At 41.2% G+C, this 25,391-nt stretch overlaps 1 protein-coding gene across 13 annotated transcripts in view; it reads left to right on the top strand.

Moving 5' to 3' along the window:
• FNBP4 (formin binding protein 4) overlaps window positions 1–25,391 on the top strand; it is a 55,676-nt gene that overhangs the window by 22,425 nt on the left and 7,860 nt on the right. For 2 of the 13 annotated variants that reach the window (XR_013523413.1, XR_013523411.1), the window contains exons 9-16: window positions 3,075–3,199; window positions 5,381–5,485; window positions 7,123–7,256; window positions 8,231–8,418; window positions 14,576–14,675; window positions 15,960–16,270; window positions 16,566–16,710; window positions 17,990–18,330. Coding sequence is in view for 2 of the 13 variants with exons in the window: in XM_035262699.3 (XP_035118590.1) it covers window positions 3,075–3,199; window positions 5,381–5,485; window positions 7,123–7,256; window positions 8,231–8,418; window positions 15,960–16,270; window positions 16,566–16,710; window positions 17,990–18,330 (1,349 nt within the window). In the remaining 11 variants the exon portion in view is untranslated. Of the gene's footprint in view, window positions 1–3,074; window positions 3,200–5,380; window positions 5,486–7,122; window positions 7,257–7,571; window positions 7,675–8,230; window positions 8,950–14,575; window positions 14,676–15,959; window positions 16,271–16,565; window positions 16,711–17,989; window positions 18,331–21,926; window positions 22,001–25,391 lie in introns of those variants that run through there. The other 11 variants (XR_013523418.1, XR_013523414.1, XM_035262699.3 and 8 more) reach the window with 7 other exon arrangements.

The following is a 25,391-nucleotide window of genomic DNA, read 5'->3' as shown; positions in this document are numbered from 1 at the left end:
AGTAGAGATGGGGTTTCACTGTATTGGCCAGAACAGTCCCAATCTCCTGCCCTAGTAACCGCCCACCTTGGCCTCCCAAAGTGCTGGGATTACAGGCATGAGGCACCATGCCTGGCCCTGGATTTGTTGCTTATAAAGGCAGTAGGCTGATAAGTTACAAGGGTTTTTTTTTTTTTGAGACAGTTTCACTCTTGTTACCCAGCTGAGATCTTGTGATCTCGGCTCACCGCAACCTCCGCCTCCTGGGTTCAGGTAATTCTACTGCTTCAGCCTCCTGAGTAGCTGGGATAACAGGCACACGCCACCATGCCCAGTTAATTTTTTGCATTTTTAGTAGAGGCGGGGTTTCACCATGTTGACCAGGATGGTCTCGATCTCTTGACTTCATGAGCCACCTGCCTCGGCCTCTCAAAGTGCTGGGATTACAGGCGTGAGCTACCAAGCCCGGCTGTACAAGGGTTTTAACAAGTAAATAAGATCGAAGATAGCTGATCGCTAACGTCTCGGGATTGCAGCTCCCAGCGAAAGCACAGAGAACGAGAGGATACCACACTCTCAGACAAATTTTTGTCGCTCACGGACCAGAAGATTCCCAGTAGAGGAGCCCCACGGGTCTCCAGCGTGACTCTTGTGGCCGGTGCAGTGGTTTTGCCGGCACCTCGGTGCGGCTGCTCTTGGTGCAGAGTAAACGGGACTGGTTCTCCTTTTTACCCATGTTTGGAGCTCTGGGAAGGCAGAGTCGCCTATTACAGACTCAAGAAGGAAGCCAGACTGGAGATTCCCGGGCAGAAAAGCACCATCAGTCTTAATGCCACTGTTTTTGCTGGCGCAATGGGTTGCTCAAATTTCGGCCCTGGGAATTAACAACTTGGACGTCCACTCAGAGAACTAATTTGAAAGTTGGTAATTACAAAGACGACAGGTGGATAAATTTACAATGATGGGAAGAAACCAGCGTAAAAAGGCTGAGAATCAAAATCAGAATGCCTCTCCCTCTAAAGAGGATCACAGTTCCTCATCAACAAGGGAACAAGGCTTGATGGAGAACGAGTGCATCCCATTAACAGAATCAGACTTCAGAATGTGGATAATAAGAAACTTCTGTGAGTTAAAAGAACATGTAGCCCAATGTAAAGAAACTAAGAACTTTGAAAAAAAGTTTGATGAAATCTTAATGAGAATAGACAATTTAGAGAGGAATATAAGTGAATTAATGGAACTGAAGAATACAATGCAGGAACGGAGAAGTATGCATAGGTTTAAACACTTGAATTGATCAAGAAGAAAGGATATCAGAGGTCGAAGACCAACTTAATGAAATAAAACGAGAAGACAAGAATAGAGAAAAAAGGATAAAAAGGAATGAGCAAAGTCTCCCAAGAAAAATGGGACTATGTGAAAAGACCTAATTTATGTTTGATAGGTGTACCTGAATGCGACAGAGAGAATGAATCCAAGCTGGAAAATACTCTTCAGGATATCATTCAGGAAAACTTTCCCGACCTAGCAAAGCAGGACAATATTCAACCCCAGGTAATACAGAGAACACCACAAAGATATTCCTCAAGAAGAGCAACCCCAACGCACATAATCGTTAGATTCACTACGGTTGAAACGAAGGAGAAAATACTAAGGGCAGCCAGAGAGAAAGGTCAGGTTACCTACAAAGGGAAGCCTATCAGACTTACAGCAGATCTCTCAGCAGAAACCCTACAAGCCAGAAGAGAGTGGGGGCCAATATTCAACATCCTTAAAGAACAGAACCTTCAGCTCAGAATTTCATATCCAGCCAAACCAAGCTTCACAACTGAAGGAAAAATAAAATCTTTTATGAACAAGCAAGTACTCAGAGATTTTATTACCACCAGGCCTGCTTTACAAGAGCTTCTGAAAGAAGCATTACACATAGAAAGAAACAACCAGTATTAGCCTTTCTAAAAATATACCAAAAAGTAAAGAGCATCAACATAAAGAAGAATTTACATCCACGAATGGACAAAACAGCCAGTTAACATCAAATGGCAGTAACCCTAAATTTAAATAGACTAAATCCCCCAATCAAAAGATACAGCCAAAACCCAACAGTATGCTACATGCAGACCCATTTCACATGCAAGGATACACAAAGACATGGAGAAAGATTTACCAACTAAATGGAGAGCAAAAATAAATAAATAAATAAAAAGCAGGAGTTGCAATTCTCGCATCTGATAAAATAGATTTTAAAGCAACAAAGATATAGTAGTAAAAGGATCAGTGCAACAATAAGAGCTAACAATCCTAACACCCAGATACTTAAGACCTATAAAGAGATTCAGACTCAACGAGACAGAAAATTAATAAGGATATCTAGGATTTGAACTCAGATCCGGAACCAGTAAACTTAATAAATATTTATAGAGCTCTCCACTTCAAATATACATTCTTGTCAATACCACATCACACCTACTCATAGGTTTAAGTGAAATATTGATCGGCCATTATTAATACCCATTTTTAGAATAAAGCAACATTTTCGTTCTCCCTCTTCCTCTTTCTTCCTCTCCTTCACTGCTTTTTTTTTTCTTTCCTTCTCTTAAAAAATAAAAAAACAACAGATCTCATCAGACTCACTATCATGAGAACAGGATGGGGGAAGCTCCCCCCATGATCCGATTACCTCCACCTGGTCCTACCCCTGACACGTGGGGATGATGGGGAAATTACACTTCAAGATGAGATTTGAGTGGGAACACAGCCAAACCACATCCGAGACCAAATTCCTGCTCACCCTTCCCCTTTCCTCTCCCACCCCATGCCTCCCTGCCGGTTTCTCTTGATAGCACCCTCCAGAAAAATCCAATAAACCCAGATCCCTGTGTCAAGCTCTTGGATATAAGACAGTTACCCAAGAAGCTCTTCTGGAGCTCCATTTCCTCACCTGTTAAAAAATAATAATAATAAAATAAATAAATAAAACAGGTGAGAGGAAAAGAACTAATAATCTTTTGCAGATACCTGCTATGGGGTAAGACAAATATAGTGCTCTTTAAGTATTGGTACTTCAGTTTAATTTCCCATATTTTCTTTTACAGTTATTGGTGCTGAAAATTCAGAAAAAATAGATGAGAATTCAGATAAAGAGGTGGAAGTAGAAGAATCTCCAGAGAAAATTAAAGTACAGACAACACCAAAAGTAGAAGAAGAACAGGATTTGAAAGTATGTATATTACTTAATGCAACTTTACAATTTTTAAAAAATGTATGTATTTTTTTTAGATGAAGTCTCACTCTATTGCCCAGGCTGGAGTGCAGTGGTGCAGTCTTGGCCCACTGCAACCTCCACCTCTCAGGTTTAAGCGACTCTTCTCCCTCAGCCTCCCAGGTACCTGGGATTACAGGTGTGTGCCACCACATCTGGCTTAGTTTTTGTATTTTTAGTAGAGACAGAGTTTCATCATGTTGGTTAGGCTGGTCTTGAACTCCTGACCTCAGGTAACCCACCCAGCTCAGCCTCCCACAGTGCTGGGATTACAGGTGTGAGCCACCATGCCTGGCACATCAATTTTTTTTTTAATGCCAGTCATTAAACTGCTTTGTGTTAGCAAGTAATAAAAGTAATCTTTATTGTTTCCAAACCTAAATTGTTTACTTGGTTAGGTGAAAAGATCATGTTTAAGTTTGAAATAATGAGTTATAAGGCTGACTTGGTGCTGAGAAATTATTTAAAATGCTAAATGCTTAAATGCTTTCTTCAAATTAAGCCTCTCTTTGAGAAGCAGTAGCTTATAGGCTTCTCTGGTTTTGGAGAAAAGTCACAGATTTAACTCCTGTGTGACATACTTGTCTTTACAAAAAGGCAAATTTAGTTTGAATTGCTTTTTTTTTCCTTTCAGAGACGGGGTTTCATCACGTTGGCCAGGCTGGTCTTGAACTCCTGACCTCATGATCCTCCTGCCTCGGCCTCCCAAAGTGCTAGGATTACAGGCATGAGCCACCGGGCCTGGATCTGAATTGCATTTCTAAACTAATCTCATGGGAGAGTTGGATAAAATAAGTATTGGCTATTTAAGGGTGGTCTGTTGGGAAAACCACTTAACATATTCTTTTGCCTTGAAAGAGTATCCAGTTACTAGTTGGGAACAACCAAGTAGAAGGGACTGGGATAATTAATTTTGTTTCAGGCTTCAGCAGGTGGCTAATATAAGCAATTAATGGATAAATGGCAGTTTGACAATGTTGGTATATATATCATTCAGGATCTGTTTTTTGCCACTTTGTTGAGCTGTAATTGACTACATATATATCTTCCATGTACTATGTGATAATTTGTTATATGTATATATTATATGATTATCACAGACCAGGTAAATTAACTTACATGTCACCTTACCTTGCAGAGTTGACTTGTGTGTGTATGTGGGGATAACACTTAAAATCTATACTCTTAACAAATTTCAAGTGTACAATACGGTATTGCTAACTATAGTCACCATGCTGTACTTTAGATTCCCCAAATTTATTTTATTTATTTATTTTTGTTTGAGACAGAGTCTCACTTTTTCTCCAGGCGAGAGTGCAGTGGAGTGCAGTAGCGTGACCTTGGCTTTCTGCAATCTCTGCCTCCCAGGTTCAAGCAATTCTCCTGCTTCAGCCTCCTGAGTAGCTGGGACTACAGGTGGTCGCCACCATGCCCAGCTAATTTTTGTATTTTCAGTAAAGTTGGGGTTTTACCATGTTAGCCAAGATGATTTTCATCTCTTGACTTCATACTTTCCTGCATTAGCTTCCCAAAGTGCTGGGATTACAGGTGTGAGCCACCACTCCTGGCCCCACAATTTATTTTATAACTGAAAGCTTATATTCTTTGACCAGTATCTCCCCATAACCCCCTCTTTCTAGCCCCTGGCAGCCACCATTCTAAATCTACTCTTTGAGTTTAGCTTTTCAAGATTGGGATCCATTTGCAACTATTGAATTCCATGTTGTATTAGAATGCATTATGATGGGCTGGGCACAGTGGCTCACATCTGTAATCTCAGCACTTTGGGAGACTGACACGGGAGGATAGCTTGAGACCAGGAGTTCAGGAGCATCCTGGGCAACAGCAGCACCTACATCTAAAAAAAAAAATTGTTTTAAATAATAAAAAAAAAAGCATTATGATTATGTAGATTTGCATTTGATTCCTGTGGACCTTCTGTCATTATTTGTCACTTGTAATGTGTATTATGTTACTATAAATTAGAATTTTATATTCTGGATAACTAAATACAGCTGTTGGGGGAAGGCTGTTTATAGGCAGACCCATATTTCTGATGTCTGTGTTAGTGAAGGATTGTATATAATACAGAAAATATTACGGATTCTAGTTTCACTTTTTTTATTTTCTGCATTGTAGTTTCAGATTGGAGAACTGGCAAATACCCTGACAAGTAAATTTGAATTCCTAGGCATTAATAGACAATCCATCTCCAACTTTCATGTGCTGCTCTTACAGACTGAGGTAAGTTAGCCTTTTTTGGTATAAACAGTAAGTGTGTGAATGAAATGCTGTATGTGTTAGGACTGTCTTACATTTTAAACTTAAATTTAAATTTTTAAACTTGAAGCATAATTGAGCCAGTAATCCAGGAAATAAACTGTATTAACCAAAGCAAAATAAATAGCTTTTTTTCTCACAAATCAAAATTATATTCTGATAGTCAGATGAGACCATGTAATGTTGAAGGTACTTTGTAATTGTTAAAGCATGACCAGTCTGTTTAAAAAGAAAAGTTGAGGCTGGGCACGGTGGCTCACGCCTATAATCCCAGCACTTTGGGAGGCCAAGGCGGGTGGATCACGAGGTCAAGAGATCGAGACCATTCTGGTCAACAAGGTGAAACCCCGTCTCTACTAAAAATACAAAAATTAGCTGGGCATGGTGGTGCGTGCCTGTAGTCCCAGCTACTCGGGAGGCTGAGGCAGGAGAATTGCTTGAACCCAGGAGACAGAGGTTGCAGTGAGCCGAGATCACGCCATTGCACTCCAGCCTGGGTAACAAGAGCGAAACTCCGTCTCAAAAAAAAAAAAAGAAAAGTTGAGTTCTATTTGTAACCTGCATACTTTACAAAATGGCAGGGCAGGATGAGGTAAGGAGCTCCTGTAGGAAGCTGGTTGATTTCCTTAAGAACTGAACCCTTGGCTGGGCGTGGTGGCTCATGCCTGTAATCCCAGCACTTTGGGAAGCTGAGGTGGGTGGATCACCTGAGGTCAGGAGTTGAGTTTGTGACCAGGCTGGCCAACATGGTGGTGAAACCCCATCTCTACTTAAAATACAGAAAATTAGCTAGCGTTGTGGTGGTTGCCTGTAATCCAGCTACTTGGCTACTTGGGAGGCTGAGGCAGGAAAATCGCTTGAACCTGAGAGGCAGAGGTTGCAGTGAGCCAAGATTGCACCATTGCACTCCAGCCTGGGCAACAAGAGCGAAACCTCGTCTCTTAAAGAAAAAAAGCTGAACCCATGGCTGGGCACAGTGCGTCACACCTATAATCCCAGCACTTTGGGAGGCTGAGGCAGGTGGATCACCTGAGGTCAGGAGTTTGAGACCAGCCTAGCTAACATACTGAAGCCTGATCTCCACTAAAACTACAAAATTAATTTAAAAAAATCAACTCAGTAGTAGGTGCAATTTAAAAAAAAACACAAAATTAGTTGGGCATGGTGGTGCACACCTGTAGTCTCAGCTACTTGGGAAGCTGAGGCAGGAGAATTGCTTGAACCCAGGAGGCAAATGTTGCAGTCAGCTGAGATTGCTCCACTGTACTGCATGCAGCCTGGGAAACAGAGCCAAACTCCATCTCAAAAAAAAAAAAAAAAAAAAAAAACCTGGGGAAACCAGTCTTAATAAGTCCAAAATGGAATACAAAACTACTGCTACTCATTTTCACAGATACTGGAGAGTTGGTAGTGTAAAAATATACTGGAGTTTCATTTTTCAGAAATCTGCTGTATACTTAAAGATGGGCTTTTTTTTCCTCTCTGGTCTACTCTTCTGGCAAAGCATAGGGAGAGAGTCTTGGAGCAAAAGGCTTATGTTCCCTTTGCCTGTGTCTCCCAACATATAATAAGTTTTTAACTTACTTCTCTGTTTCTTCCAGACTCGAATTGCAGACTGGAGGGAAGGGGCTCTTAATGGAAACTACCTTAAACGAAAACTTCAGGATGCAGCAGAACAACTAAAACAGTATGAAATAAACGCCACTCCTAAAGGCTGGTCCTGCCACTGGGACAGGTACGCACTCTTCTCCCCTTTTCACCTTTCACCTTTGACATCTCAGACATGATTTGTGATCACCACCATCTGACGACATGACAGCCTGTCTGGAGACTGAGAGCAGCTGCAATTAGCGGTGCTGGGCAGGCAAAGCACCGCAAGCACAAAGTTTGGCCAGCCACACTGGAGAAACAAAAGCAATGTTTAAAGTGTTCCATGTAACGGATTTTTTCCCAAGATATGGACAAAGCTGGTTTTTACTCTCCAGAGTGTTGCACGGAGTAGGGCGGGCTTGGGGGTTAAGCGCATGCGAGAGCTCTGTGCGCTTTACAGGACCTCTGGAAGCAACTACTCCTGATTAACATCGGTGAAGTTAAGGAAAACTTCGTGGCTGAAGATGTGAATGAAGAACAAGATTACTATCCTCTGCCAGCAGGTCAGATGAAAACATTTCTTTATATATTTGGCTTTTCTTGATTTTTTTTTCGTTATTTGAAATCTTTGCTCTTTTATTTTTCAGCTCCCAGATCCTCTCCCTCTCTTTAGCTTTCACTGTGTTTGATATCAAGAATATGAAATGTGAATTCCACGGTCCAAGAGGGGAAGAGTCACCTTTCACAAACTTCGTTGTTCTCTTCTTTGGAAGGGAAATTAGTGTTCTAGGCGATTGAGTCCCTTCATTAGTGAAACTTGAAGCCCTGTTATGCATTGGCAAAAAAACAAAAAAAAAGAGAAAAATGTTTCTAAGTCTCATTTGTTGGAGTGAGAGGTTCAGGGCTGTATTCACAGAGTTGCTGGCAGTGCAAATAGCTTTGAATTATCCTTGGTTCTCCAGTCTCAATTGTCAAAGCTCTTTGTTGCCTTTGTGAATAGCAGTCCGTTAAGAGGTTCGTCCCTGTGAGAGCAGACTGCTGTCCTGGGATAGGACCAAATGGAAGTGTCTTTATAGGAGAATGGGTTTTAAAACATGTGTTTTCTTTCTTGTAATTTAGGGATCATAGACGGTATTTCTATGTAAACGAACAATCGGGCGAGTCTCAGTGGGAGTTTCCAGATGGTGAAGAGGAAGAAGATGAAAGCCAAGCACAAGAAAGTAGAGACGAGACTCTTGCCAAACAGACATTGAAAGACAAAACTGGCACTGATTCAAATTCTACAGAATCCTCTGAAAATTCCACAGGTGGGACAATTTACCTTGTACTAACTGGGCAGAAATGACTTTAGAGAAAAACTTAACTAATTTATAGCATTAAAAGAAAAGATTTTATATTATAATAATGTAAGTTTCTGATTGAAAAATAGTGGTTTGAACTAAAACAAGGAATGCATGAGTTATTATGGTTAGAAATCAGCATACTTAGTGTTATCATGTATAAAACGATGCCCAAAAATGAAAAGATAAGCCAGTAGATTTTGATTTTAAAAGATTGTTTATTGTTTTATAACCATTCTATCGTGCTATTGACTAAGCTGTGGGTCTCCAAAAACAGGAATGCTAATTAGTGCTAAGGAACTAGAGAGTTGAACTGTCAATATCTGTGGCAGGCTAAGATTTGTTCTACATTTCTGTAAAACACAGTCTATTCATACTACAGTCTTATTTCTCACCTCCACTAATCTTACAAAAAGTGTGGTTGGTACAAATCAAAATGATATAAAGAAATACCCTTAGTACTTACTTCAGAAAAGCAAAATAATTGATCATTAAAAATAACCAGCAATCTTCTAGGCTAAAACAATTGGAATTAGGATGGCTCATTCCATTTTTAAGGTTCTCTGAGAAGAATTTAATTTCGTTACATACATTTTTTAAAAGACAGGCTTTCGGCTGGGTGCGGTGGCTCATGCCTGTCATTTGTAATCCCAGCACTTTGGGAAGTCGAGGTAGGCGGATCACCTGTGAGGTTGGGAGTTTGAGACCAGCCTGACCAACATGGAGAAACCTTATCTCTACTAAAAATACGAAATTAGCAGGGCGTCGGGGTGCATGCCTGTAATCACAGCTACTCGAGGGGCGGGCTGAGGCAGGAGAATTGCTTGAACGTCAGAGGCGGAGGTTGTCATGAGCTGAGATTGCACCATTGTACTCCAGCCTGGGCAACAAGAGTGAAACTCCGTCTCAGAAAAGAGGAAAAAATCGAAACTCCATCTCAAAAAAAAAGAAAAAAGCAAAACTCCATCTCAAAAAAAAAAAAAAGAAGAAAAAAACTCCTTCTCCAAAAAAAGTTCCTCTGAGGATATGAAAGCTCTTCAGAAGAGCCTCGACTTGATTGTGACATTATTAAAGAAGCAGTTTTCCCCCGCTCTCAATCTCTCTCCTGGAATGACAAATATAATAATGAAGCATTCTCAAGGCTATAATTAACCAACTTTTTAATTTTTAGTTTTTAAAAATTTTCCAGCCTGTAATCCCAGCACTTTGGGAGGCCAAGGCGGGTGGATCACGAGGTCAAGAGATAGAAACCATCCTGGTCAACATGGTGAAACCCCATCTCTACTAAAAATACAAAAAATTAGCTGGGCGTGGTGGCGTGTGCCTGTAATCTCGGCTACTCGGGAGGCTGAGGCAGGAGAATTGCCTGAACCCAGGAGGTGGAGGTTGCAGTGAGCCAAGATCGCGCCATTGCACTCCAGCCTGGGTAACAAGAACGAAACTCCGTCTCAAAAAAAAAAATTTCCAGTGTGTAAAGAAATTTCCACCTTTTAATCTTAAAAATTGGTAGCTATTTGTTAAATTGGCATATGAAGGCAAGAGTCTATGAGTAGTTTCTAAAGCAATAGACCTTTGAAAATTTTAAAAAGTGAAATTTGTCAATAACAGAGTTAGGAGCTTAATTATTTTGTCTAATACTTACCAGAATTGGTTCTGATACTCTCCTGGCTCCCTGATCATAGTAGAGAAGCACTGGTAATGTACCAAATGAAACTGGTTGTGTGCCAGCTGATTTTGTTAACTTCTTAAATAACCGAGGAATCATCAGCAGGTCACGTACAACCCCAGTGATCATTTTACAACATAGTAAAAGGCTGATTTTATTCTGCTTCACATTTTAGAAGTGCATTTTCTCAAGTTACAGGGTATTTTGCTTCTCTTTATATGAAGAGATTTTCTTTTGAATATTTTTCCTCTCTTTTGGTAGCAGTGATAGTCATATCTAATAATACATTGGTTATTTTTGTTTGCTTTTTAGTAGTTAATGAACTGAAGAGGCTTAATAGTGGTTCTAGATACGTGGCTCCACTCCTGACCACTGTCAATGTCCCTTTCTTATGGGTTCCAAAGTTGAAAATTCTGTTACAAATTCCGAATGTTCTCTGAACATTTTAGATAAGTATTAAGCTGTTTTCTCCCTTTATGACACATATGGTGTTGGGTACTGCCTGGTAAAAGGTGGCTCTTGAGCCATTCCTATTTAATTAAAACAAAACTAGTGGTACTGTAGGAAAAAACCACTGAGAAAACAGATTATAGTCTTAAGCCTCTCTTTATTGAGAAGCTCTAGAATCACATTATAAACTTGATCAAAGTAAAATCCAATTATTATACTAAGGTCTGTGAGAGTTAAGCGATAATCAACACTGTTCTAAGCCTATAAAGAGAGTTTACATGATACATGCTCTCAGTCAGCTCAGTAGTGGCTAAAACCAGCTGTCGTTTAAAGAATATGAGATAAAACAGCAATGTCCTGTCTCTTCAGAAAATTGTTTTAAGAAATTAACCGGACATAGTGGCTCATCCCTGTAGTCCCAGCTGTTTGGGAGGCTGAGGTGGGAGGATTGCTTGATACCAAGATTTTGAGGCTGCAGTAAGCCATGATTGTACCACTGCACTTCAGCCTGAGTGACAGCAAGACCCTGTCTCAAAAATAAAGTGGGGGAAGGGGGGCAAAATTACACTGTGAGAAGCCAGGGAAATTTCAAAGTTGTAATTATTTTTCTAAATCCTTATTTATTGTCTCAGTGTTTGAATTTAACATTATGTGTCTAAAGATGGAGTATATTCTAAAGATGAATTGGGCTCAAGATACCCAACGTATCTATTATGTTGAGGTTATGTCACTTAAGTGAAGTTTAGCTGCTTTTTTTTTTTTAATCTCTGTGGAACAATTTGTATAATATCTTGCTTTAAATTGCTAAACTGAGCTCTTGATTCAAAGTAATAAACAATAATTTCTCTTTGGGGGAGAAATTAAAGAAGGCTTTCTTTTTTTTGAGATGGGAGTTTCACTCTCATTGCCTAGGCTGGAGTGCAGTGGCATGATATTGGCTTGCCACAACCTCCACCTTTCAGGTTCGAGAAGGCTTTCTATACATAGAAATAAGATGCTTAGGCTAGTGGAGTGGTTCGTGCCTGTGATTTCAGTACTTTGGGAGGCTGAGGCAGGTGGATCACCTGCAGTCAGGAGTTCAAGACCAGCCTGGGCAACATGGTGAAACCTCATCTCTACTAAAAGTACAAAAATTAGCTGGGTATGGTGGTGGGTGCCTGTAATTCCAGCTACTTGGGAGGCTGAGGCACAAGAATTGCTTGAACCTGGGAGGTGGAGGTTGCAGTGAGCCAAGATCGCACCATTGCACTCCAGCCTGGACGGCAGAGTGAAACTCTCTCTCAAAAAAGAAAAAAGATGCCCAGCGAAACAAGGTTCTTAGACAGATGCAGTGGCTCATGCTTGTAATCCCAGCACTTCGGGAGTTTGAGGCAGGAGGATCACTTGAGCTTAGGAATCCAAAACCAGCCTGGGCAACATGGTAAGACCCCATCTAAACAAACTATTGGCCTGGCCTGGTGGCACGAGTATGTGGTCCTAGTTACTTGGAAGGCTGAGGTAGGAAGGATCACTTGAGCCTGAGAAGTTGAAGCTGCAGTAAACTATATTTACACCATTGTACTCTAGTTTGAAAAACAAAGTGAGATCCTATCTCAAACAGAGAAAGGAAAAATGGGAGTCTTAAAAAATTAAGAATTTTGGCTGGGCATGGTAGTTCATGCCTCTAATCCCAGCATTTTGGGAGGCCAAGGTGTGCAGATCACTTGAGGTCAGGAGTAAGAGACCAGCCAGCATGGTGACACCCCATCTCTACTAAAAATACAAAAAATTAGCCACTCGTGGTGGCGGATACCTGTAATTCCAGCTATTTGGGAGGCTGAGGCAGGAGAATTGCTTGAACCCAGGAGGCAGAGATTGCAGTGAACTGAGATTGCACTCTGCACTCTAGCCTGGGCAACAGAGTGAGACTCCGCCTGAAAAAAAAAGAATAATAATTTGTATCCTCGTAACATATTCAGTTTTAAGCTTGTAACTTTTAAATCTTTTAGCACATAATAAAAACTTTGTATATACCATTTTAATCTCTCCTTGGACTTCAGACTTAAATATTCTTTTAAACAGCAAAAATACCAACTAGGTTAAATTTAAAAGCAAGGAGGAGCATCATTGTAATATGACATTCATGTATATTCAAACTAGAATTTTCTAATGGTCTTTGTGTGTAAGTCAAAAGAGATAATTGTCAATACTATGACATGGCTTTTATGTTTCGAATAAGTTTAGTTGGAGATTGGTGTATTTTTATTTATTTTCATGTGAGATGGGTAATGTGCTGACCTTATAACAAGGTTTGAGGGAGACACATTGTATATGGGAATTTGAAATGCTTATGAAATATAAAAGCAGAGGCTGGGCATGGTGGCTCACACCTGTAATCCCAGCACTTTGGGAGACTAAGGCTTGCAGATCACCTTGAGGTCAGGAGTTTGAGACCAGCCCGGCCAACATGGCGAAACCCCATCTCTTACTAAAAATACAAAAATTAGTCAGGCATGGTGGTGTGCTTCTGTAATTCCAGCTACTCAGGAGGCTCAGGCAGGAAAACTGCTTGAACCCAGGAGGCAGAGGTTGCAGTGAGCCAAGATCACGCCACCCTACTCTAGCCGCAAGAGTGAGACTCCATCTCAAAAAAAAAAAGACTGTATTCACATATTCTAAAAATGCTCCTTGTTTGTGGCTAAATTTATCAAGTCTAAATTTATCAAATTTATAATCTCATATTTACAGAGTTTACTTAATTCTAATTAGCTCTGTTGGAGGTCATATTGGAGATCATACACCACTATTAACCTTGAATCTTCTCTGTGTCTCCTTCAGTTCCTCTGTGTAGCTGCATGTCACCATCATAAACATGTTGGTATTGCATTATGCTTATAGATAATCTAACAATAATTGAAAATCTGGCTGCTCTGAGTGCAGTGGTGTTTACAACTAATTGATCACAACCAGTTACAGACGTTCCTACTCCATTCCCACTGCTTCACTTGACTAGCCTTTAAAAAGAAAGAAAAAATAGAGAAAAACTTACATTTATCTACTTTAAGTTAATAATCCTCAATGTTTATTACTTTAGTTCAGATGTAGTCCTTGTGTACTATTATATAATGTAGACTATTTTGCCATACTCGACTTTGTCTAAAAGTTAATGCATAATTTAATATTAAATACAGCCAAATAGAAAAGTTTAATGAGCCATTTGAGTTCAGTTACCCAGAAAGCTGCATTTATGCTTCTGGTGAATTGTTTTCAATGTGCATTTCCAAAAGTAGCAGTAAGCAGCTATGTTACTCTCATTCACATTGGAGACCATGTGAATGATGTTGTTAGAGTCTTTTACACGATGTACTGTCTATCTGTTCCATAAAAAGTAGAAGTACTCTATTTGTGGCCAGCTTGGGCAACATAATGAGACTCTTTAAAAAAAAAAATTAAAAATTAGCCAGGTGTGGTACACACCTGTAGTCCTAGCAATTCGGGAGGCAAGAAGATCGCTTGGGCCAGGTGTTTGAGGTTAGAGTGAGTTGTAATTGCACCACCTACACTCCAGCCTGGGCAACAGAGCAAGACCCAAATGGCTCATGTTGCTTTATTTTACCTTGTTGTTTGTCAGTGTGTATTTTGAGCAAACCAGTGTCAATGACCTCCTTGCCCTAGTGTCTTTCATTATTGAGCTTCATTTAATCTACCACTTTTGACCATGAAATTTAACAGGTGACTTCTTCTGGGTATCTACTCCAGGTGAAGTGAGATTTTTTTTTTTTTTTTTTTTTTTTAACTGAGATGTCTAAAGCTCTTGGATTTTCGGTATTTTACTAGGACATTTTAGTGAAACAGGAAGTATTAGATGAGGAATCAGACTTGAGCTCAAGCTCTGGTTCTGGCCTGGCCACTAACATTGATATGATCTTGGGCAAGTTAGTTCCTGCCTGGGTTTCATTACCTTTAATTGAGGAAGTTGAAATAGATGATTTCTCATGTCTCTTCTACTCCTAAATTCTATGATTTTAGGGAGAAAATCCCCTTCAACATTCCTGGGATATATATCTAATAGTCCCATATATTGTGAAACTTCCCTATTGACGATAAAGAGGGCTGGGGAAGGCTACAAGTAAGTATATCCTATTTTCTCTAATCTTTAAAGGTTTTCCCAGCAGATAAAGGACAGTAAAAAATGGTGGCTTTTGTAGTTTGAGAAAAGCTGACCCTGCAGCTTTTCAGCTACAATTTTGTAATGTAGACTTCAGCAACAGCAATTTCAAAACCTCTGCAGTTTTAAAAATATGAATTACCTACTTTGAAGATTTAACTTCCTACATTTCTCTTTTATCATCACAAAAGTAAAAATTGCCCTACCTAACTTGCGTCTCTGTGATTTCACAAATTAATGTTATATATGCAAAGGTGTGAAGGAATGATATAGTTGACAGTGGCACCTTGCAAATGGATTTTTAAAACTTAGTAACCCAAATTAAACACAATGGGTAGAATTTTTCTCAGTTTTGAATGAATACTTTGGGTCATCTTCACTCACTTTATCTAGCTCACTAAAAAATAAAGTACTTGGAGGCTGGACACAGTGGCTCTCGCCTATAAATCCCAGCACTTTGGGAGGCCAGGGCAGGTGGATCACCTGAGGTCAGGAGTTCAAGACCAGCCTGATCAACATGGTGAAACCCTGTTTCTACTAAAAAATGCAAAAATTAGCCAGGCATGGTGGCTCAAGCCTGTAATCCCAGCTACTCAGGAAGCTGAGGCAGGAGAATCGCCGGAACCTGGGAGGCAGAGGTGAGCCAAGATTGCACCATTGCACTCCAGTTTGGGCAACAAGAGCAAAACTCCGTCTAAAAAAATAAATAAATAAAAGTACATGGACTAATTATTGCAGGTGCACATTATTCACTCACTCCTTCACTTTTGAAATAAAGACTCTAGACTGTTGCCTTTTATTTGTATATGTTGAAGCTTCTGAGTTTTTAAGATAAAAAACTTCAAACTACAGATTCAGATGACTGCATTTCTCATTGAATCAATGTAATATTTTCCTTCTACTTGTCCATAAGTATGGACCCAAAGGACAAGACAGGTATAACACAGATGGGGAAGGTGCCAACTGTAAGGTTCATAAGTTTATATTTCCATGGACGTCATTTCTGAATTGAGTTGTTGAATATTTTAGTTACATCAGTATAGAATAGATGCCTGTGGGGCATATTTTTTTTTTTTTTTTTGGAAGGAGCCACTCCCTGCTGCTTGACACCGCATTCTATACTATTTTGTACATTGTGCTAGGTTCCTGTAGATGTTTGTCTTACTGACCAGTTGACCGTTTCTATGAATATAAGCTAGGAAGTTTGTGTCTTGCTTTTTTCCTGATTCTTATCTGTTTTCATAGGTTCTCTTTGTAAAGAACCCTTTTCTGGTCAAGTTTCTTCTTCATCACTCATGCCATTTACTCCATTCTGGACCCTCCTTCAGTCAAATGTTCCGGTGCTTCAACCTCCATTACCCTTGGAAATGCCACCACCCCCACCTCCACCTCCAGAATCACCTCCACCCCCTCCTCCACCACCTCCTCCTGTGGAGGATGGTGAGATCCAGGAGGTAGAGATGGAGGATGAGGGAAGTGAGGAGCCCCCTGCCCCAGGAACAGAGGAGGATACACCTTTGAAACCTTCAGCACAAACCACAGTTGTAACTACCCAGGTGAGTAATGTCCTTTGGCATTCTGAATGATTGTGAGGATGGAGCATGCTTGACACTGTATTTTATTTTAGAAGTGTATGTTTTAAAGGCTGGGCACGGTGTCTCATGCCTATAGTCCTAGTGCTTTTGACAGGTCAAGGCGGGATGATTGCTTAAACCCAGGAGATTGCAGTGAGTCATGATCTCACCACTGCAGCTTGTGCAACAGAACGAGACCCTGTCTCAAAAAAGGAGACGGGGTGGCATATGTTTAACCAGGGCCTTCAGCCACTGATCACAAATTTTTGTGTTTCAGAGTTCAGTGGATTCTACCATCTCTAGCTCTCCTTCCACTAAAGGGACAAAGAGGAAAGCTACAGAAATTAGTACTGCAGTAGTTCAGAGGTCAGCTACCATTGGCAGTTCTCCAGTTCTCTATAGCCAGTCAGCTATAGCTACAGGTAATTATGATTAAAGCATGGTTTTTCCTCAATGTATTGTTTCTTTTTTTTCCCAGCATTAGATGCTATAAAAACTAAAGAAATGTTAAGGTTCTTTGCAAAGACTGTTTGCATTTATGTTACTTCAAAAAAAAAAAAAAAAAACCACTTTTAACAGTTTAATTGGCCATGCATAGTGACTCACATCTATAATCTCAGCACTTTGGAAAGCTGAGGCCAGTGGATTGCTTGAGCCCAGGAGTTGGAGACCAGCCTGGGCAATACGACAAAAGCCTGTCTACAAAAAATACAAAAATTAGTCAGGCATGGTGGTTCGCACCTGTAGTCCCAGCTACTTGGGAGACTGAGGTGGGAGGATCACTTGAGCCCTGGAGGTTGTGGCTGCAATGAACTGTGATCACACTGCTGCACTCCATCCAGTCTGGGCGATAGAGCAAGAACCTGTCTCAAAAACAGAAAAAATGGCCAGGCGCGGTGGCTCAAGCCTGTAATCCCAGCACTTTGGGAGGCCAAGGCGGGTGGATCACAAGGTCAAGAGATCAAGACCATCCTGGTCAACATGGTGAAACCCCCTCTCTCCTCTCCCAAAAATACAGAAAATTAGCTGGGCCTGGTGGCATGTGCCTGTAATCCCAGCTACTCGGGAGGCTGAGGCAGGAGAATTGCCTGAACCCAGGAGGCGGAGGTTGCAGTGAGCCGAGGTCGTGCCATTGCACTCCAGCCTGGGTAACGAGCGAAACTCTGTCTCAAAAACAAAAACAAAAAATGTTCGGCATATATCCTTCCAGATTGTCTTTTTTTTGAGACGGAGTTTCACTGTTGTTACCCAGGCTGGAGTGCAATGGCGCGATCTCGGCTCACCGCAACCTCCGCCTCCTGGGTTCAGGCAATTCTCCTGCCTCAGCCTCCCGAGTAGCTGGGACTACAGGCACGTACCACCATGCCCAGCTAATTTTTGTATTTTTAGTAGAGACGGGGTTTCATCTTGTTGACCAGGATGGTCTCGATCTCTTGACCTCGTGATCCACCCGCCTCGGCCTCCCAAAGTGCTGGGATTACAGGCGTGAGCCACCGTGCCCGGCCCAGATTGTCTTTTGTACATTTATGTATATCGATGATTTTGATGTTTAGGTAGTGTAATGCCAAGATATTCAAAATTAATATATTTTGCTACTAGCAAATATGGCTGTATTTTTTAGATAAGGGTGTATTGGATTCATTGGATCTGTTCTTGTCATGATGTCCTTTTTATAGTATCATTTTATGTTTTCTGTGTTAGGTCTCCAGGCAGCAGGGATTGGAAACCAGGCCACAGGAATTGGACATCAGACAATACCAGTTAGCCATCCAACAGCAGGAATGGGTCATCAGGCCAGAGGAATGAGCCTGCAGTCAAATTACCTTGGACTAGCAGCAGCACCTGCAATTATGAGTTATGCAGAATGTTCTGTCCCAATTGGAGTGACTGCTCCCTCATTGCAGCCAGTCCAGGCCCGAGGTGCTGTGCCTACCACTGCCATTATAGAACCACCACCACCTCCACCTCCTCCTCCTCCACCACCACCACCAGCTCCCAAAATGCCACCACCTGAAAAGACAAAAAAAGGAAAGAAAGACAAGGTATAATAAACCTCTTTTTAAAAATTTTATTGAAGTTACATTCACGTAACATAAAATTAACCATTTTCAGGCCAGGCACTTTTGCTGACGCTTGTAATCCCAGCACTTTGCTAGGCTGAGGCAGGTGGATCACTTGAGGTCAGGAGTTAGAGACCAGCTTGGTCAAGATAGTGAAAACCTGTCTCTACTAAAAATACAAAAATTAGCTGGTCCTGGTGGCACATGCCTATAATTCCAGCTACTCAGGAGGCTGAGGCAGGAGAATTCATTTGAACATAGGAGGCAGAGGTTGCAGTGAGCCAGGATTATGCCACTGCACTCCAACCTGGGCAACAGAGCAAGACTCCATCTCAAATTAAAAAAAAATTAACCATTTTCAGTTTTAGTATATTCACAATATTATATAACCACCATCTCTGTCTAGTTACATTTTTATCACCCCAAAAGAATAAATACCCTGTATCCATTAAGCAGTCATTCTCCATTATCTCCTCCCAACACTTAGGAACTACCACACCAATCTGCTGTGTCTGGATTTACCGATTCTGAATACTTCATGTAAATACATGAAGTACGTGACCTTTTGGGCCTGGCTTCTTTCACTTAGCATAATGTTCTTGAGGTTCATCTGTGTAGCATGTATCAGTATGCTAAGTAATAGTGTACTCTATGTATATGTGTATACCACAATTTACCATTCAATAGTTGATGGACATTTGGATTGTTTCTACCTTCTGGCTGTTAGGAATAATGCTGTTATGAGCATTCATGTACAAATATTGAGTACCTGTTTTGAGTTCTTTTGGGTACATACCAATACATTTGTTTCTCATTTTTATGTTTTGTTTTTTTTTTTTTTTGTTTTTGGGTTTTTGTTTCTGTTTTGAGATGGAGTTTAGCTTTTGTCCCCCAGACTGGAGTGTAATGGCATGATCTCAACTCACTACAAACTCCACCTCCTGGCTTCAAGCAGTTCTCATGCCTTCGCCTCCCCAGTAGCTGGGACTACAGGTGCCTGCTACCATGCCTAGCTAATTTTTGTATTTTTAGTAGAGATGGGGTTTTACGATGTTGACAGGCTGGTCTCGAATGCCTGACCTCAGGTGATCCGCCGACCTCGGCCTCCAGAATGCTGGGATTATAAGTGTGAGCCACCATGCCTGGCCTGTTTTTTGGGTTTTTTTAATTGCAGTGTTTTTTTATACTGGTTGTGAAGTGGTATCTCATTGTGATACTGATTTTCATTTCTTCTTTTTTATTTTTGAGACAGAGTCTGCTCTGTTTTTTGGTTTTTTTAATCCAGTATTTTTTTTATACTAGATGTTAAGTGGTATCTTTGTGATTTTAATTTTCATTTCTCTCTCTCTTTTTTTTTTTTGGATTTGGATTCTTACTCTCTGCCTAGGCTGGAGTGCAATGGCACAATCTCGGCTCACTGCAACCTCCGCCTCCTGGGTTCAAGTGATTCTCCTGCCTGAGCCCCCCAGAGTGCTGGGATTATACGCTTGAGCCACTGCTCCTGGCTGATTTTCATTTTATTTCATTTCATTTCTCCAATGACTTAATGTTGAACGTTTTTTAAAATTCTCACTGGCCATTTGTTTACTTTCTTTTGAAAAATATCTCGTCAGTTCCTTTGCCCATTCTTGAATTGGGTTGTGTGACTTTTTGTTGTTGAATTGTAAGAGTTCTATGCATATTCTAGGTATAAGACCTTAATATTATATATATGATTTGCAAATATTTTCTCCCAGTCTGTGGTATGTCCTTTCTTTTTCTGGTTTTGAAAAACAAAAGGTTGTTGTTGTTGTTGTTGTTGTTGTCTGGTGGCTTTTGAAAAACAAAAGGTTTTTGTTGTTGTTGTTGTTGTCCGGTGGCTTTTGAAAAACAAAAGGTTTTTGTTGTTGTTGTTGTCCGGTGGCTTTTGAAAAACAAAAGGTTTCTGTTGTTGTCATTGTTTTGTGTCTTTTGAGACAGTCTCACTGTTGCCCAGGCTGGAGTGCAGTGGTAAGATCTCAGCTCATTGCAACCTCTGCTTCCTGAGTTCAAGCAATTCTCCTAACTCAGCTTCCCAAGTAGCTAGGATTACAGCAGTGTGCCCAACACACCTAGCTAATTTTTGTATTTGTAGTAGACAGGTTTTGCCATTTTGTCCAGGTCGATCTCGAACTCCTGACCTCAAGCAATCTGCAAGCCTCCATGTCTGGCTATTTTTTGTAGAGATGGGGTTTTGCCATTGATCTATATGCCTGTTTCTGTGCCAATATTATACTCTTTCTTTCTTTCTTTTTTTTTTTTTTTTTTTTTAAGGGAGGGAAGGAGGAAGGGATGAAGGAAGGAAGAAGGGGAGAAAGAGGGGAGGGAGGGAGGGAGGGAGGGAAGGGAAGGAAGGAATTCAAGCAATGAGAGAGACATTGCCAACCTGGATCTAGAGGTTTACAAGTTGATTTCTTTTTTTGAGAGAAGGAAAGTAAAAAAAAATGAGTAAAGGAGAGAAAGAAAGAGGAAGAGAGAAAGGGAGGGTGAATGGAAATAGCTTTATTCTGAAAAAAAAAGGTATTAATAATGGCCAATTAATGTTTCATTTAAACCTATGAGTAGGTGTGATGTGGTATTGACAAGAATGTATATTTTATGTATTCGAAGTGGAGAGCTCTATAAATATTTATTAAGTTTACTTGTTCCGGATCTGAGTTCGAGTCCTTGATATCCTTATTAATTTTCTGTCTCATTGAATCTAAGTCTCTGTATCTGGGTGTTAGGATCCTTAGCTCTTGTTGTTGTATTGATCCTTTTACCACTATATCTTTGTTGCTTTAAAATCTATTTTATCCGCTACGAGAATTGCAGCTCCTGCTTTTTATTTATTTATTTTTGCTCTCCATTTGGTTGGTAAATCTTTCTCCATTCCTTTGTTTTGAGTCTTTGTATTTCCTTGCATGTGAAACAAGTCTGGATGTAACATGCCGTTGGGTTTTGGCTGTGTCTTTTGATTGAGGGATTTAGCCGATTTAAATTTAGGGTTACTGCCATTTGATGTTAACTGGCTGTTTGATCCATTCATTGATGAAAATTCTTCTTTATGTTGGTGCTCTTTACTTTTTGGTATATTTTTGGTAAGGCTAATACTGGTTGTTTCTTTCTGTATGTAATGCCTCTTTCAGAAGCTCTTGTAAAGCAGGCCTGGTGGTAATAAAATCTCTTGAGTACTTGCTTGTTCATAAAAGATTTTATTTTTCCTTCAGTTGTGAAGCTTAGTTTGGCTGGATATGAAAGCTTAGTTTGGCTGGATATGAAAGCTTAGTTTGGCTGGATATGAAATTCTGGGCTGAAGGTTCTGTTCTTTGAGGATGTTGAATATTGCCCCCACTCTCTTCTGGCTTGTAGAGTTTCTGCTGAGAGATCTGCTGTAAGTCTGATAGACTTGCCTTTGTGGTTAACCTGACCTTTCTCTCTGGCCGCCCTTAGTATTTTCTCCTTCGTTTCAACCCTGGTGAATCTAACGATTATGTGCCTTGGGGTTGCTCTTCTTGAGGAATATCTTTGTGGTGTTCTCTGTATTACCTGGGGTTGAATATTGTCCTGCTTTGCTTTAGGTTGGGAAAATTTTCCTGAATAATATCCTGAAGAGTATTTTCCAGCTTGGATTCATTCTCTCCGTCGCATTCAGGTACACCTATCAAACGTAAATTTGGTCTTTTCACATAGTCCCACATTTCTTGGAGACTTTGCTCATTCCTTTTTATCCTTTTATCTCTAATCTTGTCTTCTTGTTTTCTTTCATTAAGTTGGACTTTGACCTCTGTTATCCTTTCTTCTGCTTGAACAATTCGAGTGTTTAAACCTGTGCATACTTCTCGGAGTTCCTGTATTGTATTCTTCAGTTCCATTAATTCACTTATATTCCTCTCTAAGTTGTCTATTCTCAATAGGATTTCGTCAAACCGTTTTTCAAAGTTCTTAGTTTCTTTATGTTGGGCTACAACATGTTCTTTTAACTCACCGAAGTTTGTTATTATCCATTCCTTGAAGAGTGATTCTGTCATTGGGATGTGCTCGTTCTCCATCAAATCTTGTTCCATTGTTGCTGTGGAACTGTGATCATCTTTAGAGGGAGAGGCGTTCTGATTTTGAGTATTCTCAGCCTTTTTACGCTGGTTTCTTCCCATCATTGTAAATTTATCCTCCTGTCGTCTTTGAAATTACCAACTTTCAGATTAGGTCTCTTGATTGGATGTCCAAGTTGTTAGTTCCCATGGCCAGAACGGTGGCGTTAAGACTGATGGTGCTTTTCTGCCCAGGATTCTCCTGTCTGGCTTCCTTCTTGTGTCCGTAATGGGCGACTCTGCCTTCCCGGGGCTCCAAACCTCGGTCAGAAAGGGAACCAGTCTTGTTTACTCTGCGCTGAGAGCTGCGGCGCTGAGGTGCCATCACAGCCGCTGCACCGGCCTCAGGAGTCGTGCTGGGGACCCATGTGGGTCCTCCAAACCTCTGTTAGAAGGGGAGCCAGCCCTGTTTACTCTGCTCCGAGGGCTTCCGTGCCGAGGTGCCGGCGAAGCCACTGCACCGGCCGCAAGAGTCGCGCTGGCGACCCGTGTGGTTCCTCCACTGGGGATCTTCTGCTCCGTGAGCGACCAGAATTTGTCTGGAAGTGTGGCGTCCTCTAGTTCTCTGCTCTTTGACTGAGAGCTGCAATCCTGAGTTGTTATCGATCGGCCATCTTGGCTCGTTCCCCCTATAGTCTTAATTATTGCTGCCTTGTAGTTTGATTTGAAATTGGGAAGTATGAGTCTTTCAGTTTTATTTTTCTTTTTCGATATTAGCTGTTAAGGGTGTCTTGCAGTTCCACATGAATTTGAGGACTGACTGACCTATTTCTGCAAAAAAAAAAGCCATTGGAATTTTGATAGTGATTATGTTTAATCTACATCTTGTTTGGGTAGTAAGTATTGCTGTCTTAAAATTTAGACCATTCTTTTTTTTTTTGAGACAGAGTTTCGCTCTTGTTACCCAGGCTGGAGTGCAATGGCGCGATCTCAGCTCATTGCAACCTCAGCCTCCTGAGTAGTTGGGATTACAGGCACACACCACCACGCCCAGCTATATTTTTTTTGTATTTTTAGTAGAGAGGGGGTTTAACCATGTTGACCAGGATAGTCTCGATCTCTTGACCTCGTGATCTGCCCTCGGCCTCCCAAAGTGCTGGGATTACAGGCTTGAGCCACCGCGCCTGGCCTTTTTTTTTTTTTTTTGAGATGGAGTTTCACTCTTGTTACCCAAGCTGGAGTGCAATGGCACGATCTCGGCTCACCACAACCTCCACCTTCTGGGTTCAAGCAATTCTCCTGCCTCAGTCTCCCGAGTAGCTGGGACTACAGGCACGCGCCACCATGCCCAGCTAATTTTTGTATTTTTAGTAGAGACAGGGAGGGTTTCACCATGTTGACCAGGATGGCCTTGATGTCTTGACTTCATGATCCACCCGCCTCAGCCTCCCAAAGTGCTGGGATTATAGACGTGAGCCACCGTGCCTGGCCAATTTAGACCTTTCAGTACATGAACAGGGGATGCCTTTTGAGATAGGGTTTACTATGTCGCCCAGGCTGGTATCAAACTCCAGGGCTCAAGTGAGCCTCCTCATCTCACCCTCCTGAGTAGCTGGGAGTAGAGGGATGCCACCACGTCCAGCTAATTTTTGTGTTTTTTGTAGCAACAGGGTTTCACCATGTGCCCCAGGTTGGTCTTGAACTCCTGGGCTCAAATGATCCCCTGCCTTGGCTTCTGAAAGAGCTGGGACTATAGGCATGAGTTTTTTGAGATGAAGTTTAGCTCTTGTCTCCCAGGCTGCACCTGGCCTGTCTTTGGCTTTTGACAATTTGAATATGTGTCTTGGTGTGCTCCTTTTTGGTTTTATCTTAATGGGGTTTGTTGAGGTTTTAGATATGTATATCCATAGTTTTCCTTAAATTTGGAAAGTTTTTGGTAATTATTTCTTCAAATGGTTTTGTCCTTGCCTCTCTTTTTCTTTTTGAAGTGCCATAATGTGCATATTGGTTTGCTTGATGGCGTTCCATAAATAGGTCACTTAGACTCTCTTCATTTGGGTTGTTTTTTGTGTTTTGAGGAGTTTCACTCTTGTCACCCAGGCTGGAGTGCAATGGCATGATCTCACTACAACCTCCGCCTCCTGGGTTTAAGCGATTCTCTTGCCTCAGCCTCCCCAATACCTGGGATTACAGGCACCTGCCATCACACCTGGCTAATTTTTGTTTTTTTTTTTTTGTTTTTTTTTTGGTTTTTTTTTTTTTTAAGTAGAGGAAGGATTTCGCCATGTTGGCCAGGCTGGTCTCACACTCCTGACCTCAGGTGAGCCACCATGCCCAGCCTAAAGTATTTTTAATGGAGATGCTGTTTCACTGTGTTGGGCAGGCGTAGTGTCAAGCTCCTGATCTCAGGTGATCCACCCACCTTGGCCTCCCAAAGTGTTGGGATTACATGTGTGAGCCACCACACCTTGACCAAACACAGTTCTTTAATTAAAAAGGTCTACTTTGTGCACTCTGGAATTGGGCCATGAACTTATACTGGGAAAGCAGGAAGTCTTCAATGTCACCATCAAGCTAGAGCAAAGGATGGGACTGACTCAAGGGCTTTAGGATGTTTCACATAGCTTTCCTGATACTTTTAAGTTGGCCTTGATGGAAAAAGGCCAACTTAATGTATTTTCAGTGGTTCATGCCTGTAATCCCAGCACTTTGGGAGGCTGAGGTGGGTGGATCATGAGGTCAGGAGATCAAGACCATTCTGATCAAAATGATGAAACCCATCTCTACTAAAAGTACAAAAATTAGCTGGGCGTGGTGGTGCGTGCCTGGTAGTCCCCGATACTTGGGAGGAGGCTGAGGCAGGAGAATCCCTTGAAACAGGGAGTCGGAGGTTATAGTGAGCCAAGATCTGGCCAGTGCACTCCGACTTGAAGACAGAGCGAGACTGTCTCAAAAAAAAAAAAAAAATGTATTTTAAGTTTGGCCACTGTTTGCCTGTTTTCCAGCGCGCTAACG

This window comes from Callithrix jacchus, chromosome 10 (genome assembly GCF_049354715.1).
Source record: "Callithrix jacchus isolate 240 chromosome 10, calJac240_pri, whole genome shotgun sequence".
Lineage (NCBI taxonomy): Eukaryota > Metazoa > Chordata > Mammalia > Primates > Cebidae > Callithrix > Callithrix jacchus.
Note: the sequence above shows the minus strand (reverse complement) of the source record. Positions and strands in the feature narration are given on the sequence as shown.